The sequence below is a fragment of the Parasteatoda tepidariorum genome, chromosome 7 (assembly GCF_982258835.1).
Source record: "Parasteatoda tepidariorum strain Cologne lab strain chromosome 7, Ptep-v5.0, whole genome shotgun sequence".
Taxonomy (NCBI): Eukaryota; Metazoa; Arthropoda; class Arachnida; order Araneae; family Theridiidae; genus Parasteatoda; species Parasteatoda tepidariorum.
Window position 1 is genome coordinate 105,797,685 of NC_141761.1, and position 9,985 is coordinate 105,807,669.

Sequence of the window (9,985 nt, forward strand, 5' to 3'; positions counted from 1 at the left end):
ATGTTCCAAAAACTATAATTTTTAGGGAGTCCAATTAGAGAAACCCAAGCCGCCGGAACGATAGTCGGATTCCCGCGACTTCCGCTATAGAGTGGAAAGGAGTCTAAGTGTTTCGTTTCGACCACCGATATATGATTTTTTTTTTCGTTTGGCTGATTTTCGGAATTTTAAATATTAGGAATTGCGCTGGAATATGCTAAAATCGCGATTTTTAATCAGACGATTTTAATATCAATCATCGATTTTCGTATTTAACTTATTTAAAACTTATGTGTTGCGACTTTTTTACGCTGTTTAAAAATCGTACTAGCAATTCCTATTCACTCAATTTAAAAATTCAATATCGCGATCTGTATTCTTGCGAGTTTAAAATCCAACGTCGCGATTCGTATTCACGCATTTTTAAATCCAATATTGCGATTCGTTATCACGCAGTTGTAATATCAGATCTCGTTTTTCGTATTTGTACGCTATTTAAAAATTACTCATTCCGATTCGTATTCACGTGATCTAAAAATTATTCATCGTGATTCTTATTTACGCAATTTAAAAATTCAATATCGCTATTTGTATTTTCGCGTTTTTAAAATCCAACAGCGATATTCTTATTCACGTGTTTTTAAAATTCAAAATCGTGATTCATATTCACGCGATTTTAAAATCCGAAATAGTGATTCATATTGACGCGATTTTAAAATCCAATATCGTGATTTGTGTTTTTTAAATCCAGCTGCGCGATTCATATTCACGTGATTCATATTCACGCGATTTTAAAATCCAATATCGTGATTTGTATTTTCGTGTTTTTAAAATCCAACAGCGTGATTCATATTCATATGATTTTATAATCCAAAATCGCGATTCATATTCACGCGATTTTAAAATCCAACCGCACGATTCATATTCACGTGATTTTAAAGTCCGATATCGTGATTCATATTCACTTGATTTTAAAATCAAAAATCGCGATTCATGTTCACTCGATTTTAAAATCCAATATCGTGATTCATATTCACGCGATTTTGAAATCCAATATCGCGATTCATATTCACGCGATTTTAAAATCCAAAATCGCGATTCATATTCAAACGATTTTGTAATTCAATATCGCGATTCATATTCACGCGATTTTAAAACCCAAAATCGCAATTCATATTCACGCAATTTTAAAATCCAGTTTCCCGATTCTAGAAAGAAGTAGAATTAAGTTTTTTCTCGAATTAGTTACTGTAAAGATGTGATATATTTTTCTACAGTTGTTGCATTTAAACAATTACTAAGTGCATTCATAATCACATTTTATGATTGTATATTTAGCTATATAAATTAAAAGAACATAGTCAACTAACTAATCTTGTGAATGCAAGAAAATACAATCTACTAGTCAATACCAATAAACTAAAAAGTTTACTTTTATACTTAATAAAGGATGCAAGTCATTTTAGAAAGAAAATTATATTTATATGTGTCTTTTTAAATTGTTTATAATAGTTTTTAAATATTTCTGTTTTGATATAAAAATGTATATATGCTAATTTTTGGCTATTAAGTGCTCCCTAAAATTTTCTTGAAAAATTCCTACCTAAAATATTTCAAAATTTCACTGCACCTCCTGAATTCTATCAAAGAGTGTTTTTTTTTGTGTTATTTGCATTTTCTCAAACTCTCATTATTTAATTACTGAATTTCTCTTTTAATTATTGAAATCTGTAGACCTTTCATTGTAACTGAATAGTTATATATTTTGAGATGAAATTTGAGCTCAAAATAAAATGGGTATTTTCCCTTTTGAATTACTGAAACTAAATAGATATTTCTTTTCAGAAAGTTAACACCATTATATTTTAAAAAATAAGAAAGTTAAAATTTACTTTGTAAAATTCTCGAACAGATACTATTCATTGGCATAAATGATAAATGCAATATATATGAAAACAACAGAGTCCATAAAACAATTTTGTGGACTCTTATAATCAATCATATGCAGGTTTTTTAAAATCCTAGCAATAGTGAATGTATGTATAATTGTAGTACTCCTAGTATGCTATTAATGGTTTTATGGATCCTGAAAATTATCTTTATATTGTTATCAAACTGATTAATAATCATTTTAGCTGAGATAAACTGAGTGAAAAAAATAATTTTAGCTGAGACAAACTGAGCCAAAAAGAGATTTTAACTGAGACGAAATGCAATTTCTGGTGAGACAATTTGATATTTTGCGAGTAGCATCCCTGAATGTTGCTTCACATTAACTTAACTATATGGATGAAATCATTTAGTCTATGAAGACACAAGTGAAGATAAAGGCACCTGGACTGGAATCTGCAAATTTGAAATGGAATTTATTTGATTTTAGAGTTTTTTTAAAATTTTGTTTATGTGTTGTCAGTCACCTAAACAAAGGTAAGCAAGAAGATTAAAAAAACAATAGTATTTATATTCCACCTCTCTTGTAGTAATGGAGAAGAGAACCTTACTGTCCTCGTAATTAGCTCTTTTAAAACAAAGCCATGTTTTTGCTTTCAACATTCACCAATATCAAAAACCTAGGAAGCTTGATATTTAGCTTGAAGTTGCAATAATAGTGAGCCACTTATAGTAAATATCCTTTAAATACTGTTAAAGGTTTAGATTGTTTTACGAAATTGCAACTTTTTTTCTCTTCTTGAAATTTTTTTAAAACCTCAAACATGGTGCTCATTCACTTAAGACCCCCTACCCGGGCATGATGGAAGATAAAACAATGTTTTTGTTATTATTCATGCTTGGTGGGTGCTTCATTATGAGTACTCAAAACAAATTGACTTCCTTTAATACAAATGCTTTCATTGACAAGTATATATTGCTGTTTCATTTTAAAATTGACGTGATTTCGTTGTTTCAGAGACGTGGTGTGAAGGACGTAGCCGAAGGTCATCCTGACCAATCTGCTCTGGATGAATCTCATTTGAATGCTAGTCTATTGGAAGAAGACATGGATTCAGCTGATCCACCCACTAATCCAAATGCTAAAGAAATGGAAGATATCAGCTGTGATCAATTATTTGGAGTTGATCAAGCTATCCTTCAAAGCATTGAACGTTGTGGTATGCTTTTATATGAACATACTTTTTTTTTAAAAATTTTATGATCTGTTATTGTTATGATAATTTTAAATTTAAAAAGAAATGGAAGCATTTAACTGTGAGAAGTATGACTGCTTTGATTTGAGTACAAAATAGGTACAGGGTGATCCTACAAGATCATGGGATAAACTTGGAGGGGTGGTTGATTATACGGAAGCATGTTTTTCGTTTAGGAATGTATGGTTTAAAATGATGTGTTAATGTACAAACACAAAAAAATCACGCTTGTGGAAAAATGTGTTTATTTATAAAATCAACGCTAAGTACTTCTTGGCCACAATAAATGCTCTGATCACTATTAAAAAAGCAAACTACAATCGGCAGCTAGAAAATGATGGTAGGTTGGAAGATTGTAATTTGCTACTGTGATTTTGCCCATAGTTGGTGAGTATGTATTTAGGGTTGCCACTCCACAGGGAAAACCTGGAAAAATTAAATATCGCCTAAAATAACAGGGAATTTTGTTCTTATTTTCGTCCTTCAAAAAATGGTGGCCACTTGAAGTGTCTATGAGAGATTTAAGGATATTTCAGCCATACTAAACTATTTCATTTACTATAACTTTATTTGTTTAAAATATGTTCAGTGGTACCTTTTTCTCTAAGTTCCTCCACTAATTAAATTTAGTGTAGTTAGAACAGCACACAAAAGCTCAGTGATAGTGTGTTTCCTCTTGAAATATTTTGAATAATATGTAAAGGGTATACGTAGGAACTTTTTTGTCCAGATTTTTGAGTAGCGACTCTGATTGTATTTTTTTTTTTCCTCTGCTAGTTAGTAAAGCGATAGGTTTCAAAGGCTCAGAAATTTGTTCTTATTGGCAAGAATGCAAAATTCCTTTGTTTTATTTAGATACTGTGGAAGAAATTTTTCAAGCTATCTGCGACAGGACTATAATCTTTTTCTTTTTGCAAGATACTTTTAATAATAACCTACTAATTTAAAATAACAAAAGCACTGTGTTCATGAAAATATGATTTTTTATTCTAATATTATCGGTGATATTCTCACATTTTGTTGGAGAGGGGAGAAGCACAAAAATTATTTTCTTCTTCGCTTGATTGAGTAATTGCTGAGAAACGATCGCCAACGAATTCGCACAAATCGGACTTCTCGAATGTGTGTGTTTCGTTTGGGGATTAGATTGTTGTAATAAAAAATATTGGATTTATAAAACAAGAAATCAATAGCAATATTATTAGAAAGTAATTAAAATCAAATGCACAATTCGAATTTTCCATATTGTTTGAAATATATTGGGATATTTAAAATCCATGTGAAAATCAATAGCTGACAAAATACAATCGATATATGATACTATCGGCCAAAAGTAATTATTATCTAAAGGTATGATTCAAATATTGCATTCTGTTGAGAAGAAATGTAATTTTTTTAACTTTTTGAAAGAAAAATCTTCCCGCAAGAACTTTGAAACGTTCTGCGACAATATATTTATAGGTTCAATATGCATTGTCAACCTTATACAAGCAGTATCTTTTTGCTTTATGACTCATAATTGCACTTTTCCTCCTAAAATGTCCCCTGAACTTCATCTATTTTCCACTCCCAAACTTTTTTTTTTCCTAAAAAAGAAAAAAAAAAGTGTTTAACGTATTATGATGATTTGGGAAAATTACAGCTCTTTTTACTTGCGTTTTACCATATGATTATAATGTAGGATGTGGTTTAAAAAGTTTTTAACAAATTTCATTAAAGATTGCCAAAACCCCAACATTTTATTATGTTTACCATTAGACGCCATGTGAATAAGTTCGATGTAAAGAAATATTGATTTATTATAATATTTATTAATCAAGATTATCTATCAAGCTTTTAACAGCTAAACCCGATGTTGTTAATTTTTATCTTCCCTTAAACTTGAAACAATTTTCTTTATCCTTGTTTAGATTCTGAAGAAGTGAAGAGAAAAATGTATAGCTGTATCTTATTTGTTGGTGGAGGCATGATGTTCCAAGGAATTCATTCATGGTTTCACAACAAATTCAGGACTCTAGTTCCGAGAATGTACAGGGCAGATCCCTATGACATAATCACCAGGCCTAAAGTAAGTTAAAAAATTTTTTGATAGTCAAAATCAATAGTTCCAAACCTTTTTTAGTGGTGCAAACCACCACTGGTTCTGTAAATCTACAAACAGACATCTATCATAGCTGCCAACAAAGATAGGAAAAAATCCCGTAGATTTTAGTAAATTATTTAAAAATTGCATGATGTACTAAATATTTTACACATAGGGAATTTATGGTCATCAAATTAGTAAAAATGCTTTATATTTACTCAATATTAAAGATTTTTCAGTTTAATTGAAAAAGGGAGTTCCGTATAAAAATAAACATGAACATTTTAGAACAAAGTTTTACATTTATTTTTATAAATGAGCTTTCATCATTATGTGTTACTTATTTAAATAAATTCAAGCAAGCTTATAATCTGTGAAAAGATTCTATTTCAGTAGGGATTTGTTTTAGAAAACTTACTCAATTTTAGGGAATTTTCATTAAACCTGTAGTATATAGTAGAGTTGACATCTATATAAAAATTACTGTTCAAATAGAATTAATAAAATGAACTCATTTAATAGCTAAAACCAAATACCTTTATTCACCTTCAAAGTAACATCAGTTAGTGGCATGCACTTTTGACATCATCAATGAAGTGAATGATTCCTTTTTTTTGTGTGGAGTCAATCAAAATACTAATGTCACATCTTCTATGAGTGCATCACAAAATCGAAACAGATTTTGGGGTTGGTTGGGCAGTTCCAAAGAGTACGGTACATCGACCAAAGGTCTATTGCACATAAACTCTAAATCGTGATTAGCAAAAAAAGTCTTCTAGCTAAAACAAATCTTCAGCAAACACCTGATAGGAATATCTTGTAATTACCAGATCTTAATGCAGTATTGCCCATAATGCTCGAATATTTGAGCAGAATAGACCTCACAATCACACAGTATATGTCGTGAAGTCTCCTCCTCAAGATGACGACTTCCACAAAGAGAATCAGATTCAATACCCATAATGTAGAGGTGTCTCTGTCCTGTGAGAAGACCAATGATCTTCCTCAAGTTATTCCTGTTGAGCTGAGGAAGCTCTTTTTGATGCAAGCTAGGCAGCCACGATTCATCTCTTTAGCTTGTCTTTGACCATCCGAGTTATGCCATTGCGCATGTGCTGTAGAGCTTGAATATAGATTTCTTGAAGGATGTGAGAGAAATTCCCAAGGCTGGTTCAGGGCTCTAGAAAATCCCACTAGAGCCAGCTCATAACTTTTTTTATTTGCGCTTACTCAATTTTTACGCTTACTTATTGCGAATTAAGGTTGTACATTTATTCCCAATGTCGATTTTGAACAGCATCTGTTGTCTCTACATTATAGGTATTGCATCACAGGTTGTTGGATGTTTTTTGCCTCGTCTGCTTAGATTCAACAGTCAACCCAAACTGTGTTCTTCAACTGTGTTTTCTTTTTCACCCTAAAAACACTCAAGCAAAATTTAAACAACTTTTAAATTCATTTCCGACTAACGTGTTCTTTACTCCTTAACAAACACTTGTTGATGTTTACCAACAAAACATGGTCATTTTATGAATGCTGTAGAACAGCCTAATGTTCAACTCCATAGGCTTGTCATTTTGAACCCGATCCAGAAGACAAGGAAACTCCTGGATCAAGTATTGGGAGAAATTTGCCTTTGTGGAGGACTTTTTGATGGAACTAACCCGCATTTGTGCTACATGGAAAGGAAGACCAAGAGAACCTCCCACAATTAGCCTGACGGCAAGGGGACTAACACATTATACGTCTACCACTGAGGATATTTTCCGTCAGCATTGTTGTCAATGCAAGCCGGATGTGGAATTCGTATCAATCAGCCATCACTGGGATATGAACCCTGTTCACCTCATTGGGAGCCAAACGCTCTATCTTCTAAGCCATCACTGCTCAAAAGATATACTTTGGAAATTCTGGACAATGCTGTTCTCCCAACTCTATGGCAATATTTTTTAGGAGAAGGCTTATTTCTCTTACAGCTGGATAACTGCTCCATTCACACATTGACAAGGTTTCACAAAATGGGTGTTCAAAAACTGTACTGGCCTTCTCAGAGCTCTAAATTTCATTGAACATCTTTGCTGTGAATTAAAAAAAAATCAATCATCCTCATTGCCAGCTGGGAAGGACATCTAGAAGTAAATTCCTATACTACTCACCAAACACAGATAGTAAGTCTCCTTAGTCCTGGGAGGGAGTCATGGTGGCTCAGAGGATAGAGCATTCTCTCTCCATTTGCATAAAATATCATCAGTAGTTGATGGATCATGGGTTAGAGTCTCCTTGCCGTCAGACTGACTGTGGGAGGTTTTCCTCTCCATGTAACACAAATGCAGGAAGGCAAATTTCTCCCAATACTTGATCCAAGAGTTCCCTTGTCTTCTGGATTGGGTTGAAAATTACAGCTATGGATTTGAATACTAGTAGTCAGAAACCCAAAAATTAGGTCAACTGTTCAACGACGGTTTTAAAATTTAATGAAACATCCTATTAATTTGTGTCTCACGACTATCTGAATGTTTACCCCTAGGCTATTTAACGAAGTTGCTAAATCCGGATTAAAAGTTCGTTATATGGAAAAATTTTTAAACAAAAAATCACCTTCGAAGTACTTAAGCAACATAAAACAGGTTTTAAATTCATATACACTAGACATAATTGAAATGGCAATTGATACACCTTTATCTTGTGAACTTGTATCTACTAATTATAAAAGAAATCATTATCCAGTGTTACACTAGCATGCTACATATATTTTCAACTAAAAAAAAGCTAAATTTATGTATTAAATTATAGCTGCATTTATTATAAAAGTATTGGTAAGCATAAATTACCACATGCGTTTTTAAGTTTAATTGCTATTGATAAAAATCTGTTAATTTTATCTGAATTTTTCGTTTGAAATGCAAACAAAAAGGGAAAGGGATTTTACTGCTTTCTCTAAAAGTTAAGTGACTACTGAAATCAATTCAAGGTCATTTCCTCCATGAAATTCTCTGAAGTATTTTGGGAAAGTGGATCTCAAAGAAAAGTTCGTTAAATAGAAAATTCACTTCTCGATTTGGAAGTTATTTTACGAAGAAATTTCCAAAACGTTTTTGGTTCCTCGAAAAAAAATTGCAAAATGGGAAGTTGTTTAAATAGAAGTCCAACTGTACTAAAATTTTTAGAATATTAAATTTTGTTATTTAAATGCAACCTGTGCAATGAAAATATGTAAATACAGTCGGACTTCTATTTAACGAACTTCCATTTTGCGATTTTTTTTGAGGAACCAAAAACATTTTGGAAATTTCTTCGTAAAATAATTTCCAAATTGCGAAGTGAATTTTTAACGAACTTTTCTTTGAGATCTACTTCCTCTATTTCTCAAAATATTTCAAACTTGTTAACGCATTTTATGGGCGAATCGACCTTAAATCGATTTTCGCAGACACTTAACTTTTAGAGTAAGCAGTAAAATCCCTTTTCCTTTTTGTTTGCATTTCATTAGTTGAAAATGTATGTAGCATGGTAGTGTAACACTGGATAATGTTTTGTTCTATTTTATGGTTAAGATTTATGAAATTATTCGTAGATAATAATTCACAATTACTATGTCTAGTGTTTCTGAATTTAAAACCTATTTTGCGTTGTTTAAGTATTTCAAATGGTGCTTTTCTATTTAACGAATTTTTCATATAGCGACTTCGTTAAATAGAGGTCCGACTGTAAATACTTTTACTTTGAAACAGGACATGGACCCTCGAGTTACTGTATGGAAAGGAGCAGCATTGATGAGTTGTTTAGATACTGCACAAGAACTCTGGATTAAAAAGAAAGAGTGGATGAAGTACAATGTAAAAATATTGAGAGAAAAGGCTCCATTCATATGGTGAATTCTATAGGAATTTTTTGTGTATAAACTGTACAGAATTTTATGTAATTCTTTTTGCTTCTTTAGCAATTTTGACCAGACTTTTGCAGCATCAAAATTCAAGTATGAAAAGCAGTTTATATTAATACTGACATATCAAAATAAGTATACTATGTGTTTAAAGTGTTCCACTTTTCCTGGAAATCTCCTGGGACAATATGTCCCAATCGTCTTGAATATTGCAAAAATATCAGAATGAGTAATGAAAATATTACCAGAAGTTATAGGAACCAGAAGTTACAGTTATAAAATAATCAAAACAGAAACTAAAATTTTGTTTCATGATATTTATTGTCTCAATGGTAAGTATGATTGGGACAATGTATCCCAGAAAACAAAATGTCTAATTTTGATACTAAACATTTACAATTATTACTAAATAAGTACAAACATAACTATTTTACACAAAATATGGCAAAAAGATAGTTGTACTTGCCTAAAAATTCAGAAAATATACGTAAATTAAAATGAGATTGACTGGCATGCTCTCAAACAGGAGTCTGTCACTTTGAATATGAGAGTGTCGCCAAGTTCATTTAGTTATATTTTTATTCCCTAATGCCTAAAGAACCCTGAAAATATAAAATCCCATGCAAAATGGGGATCTGTTTATTCATTAGGGAATAAAGTTTAACCTATTTGACTTATAATATATCCTATTTGGGTTGAAAGGCTATAAAATTATACTTTCACTCTACCAAGGCAAGTATGTAATAAAAAATTTGAACTAAATTAATTTCTTAAACCAATATGAATTATATACATAGTGTTTTCTTATAAAAGACTTTAATATAAATTTTTTTAAATCCTTGTAAAAAAAAGTATCCTGTTCATACAGATAAAGAATTTTCCTTTGTGTTAACC

At 31.5% G+C, this 9,985-nt stretch overlaps 1 protein-coding gene across 1 annotated transcript in view; it reads left to right on the forward strand.

Annotated features, from left to right (window-relative positions):
• The window catches only part of Arp8 (Actin-related protein 8), a 29,954-nt gene extending 20,816 nt beyond the window's left edge, over positions 1 to 9,138 (forward strand). The window contains exons 11-13 of the mRNA XM_016054151.4: positions 2,888 to 3,089; positions 5,036 to 5,193; positions 8,940 to 9,138. Of these exons, the coding sequence (XP_015909637.2) occupies positions 2,888 to 3,089; positions 5,036 to 5,193; positions 8,940 to 9,083 (504 nt within the window). The 3' untranslated portion in view covers positions 9,084 to 9,138. The remainder of the gene's footprint in view (positions 1 to 2,887; positions 3,090 to 5,035; positions 5,194 to 8,939) is intronic.
• Positions 9,139 to 9,985: the final 847 nt, after the last annotated feature.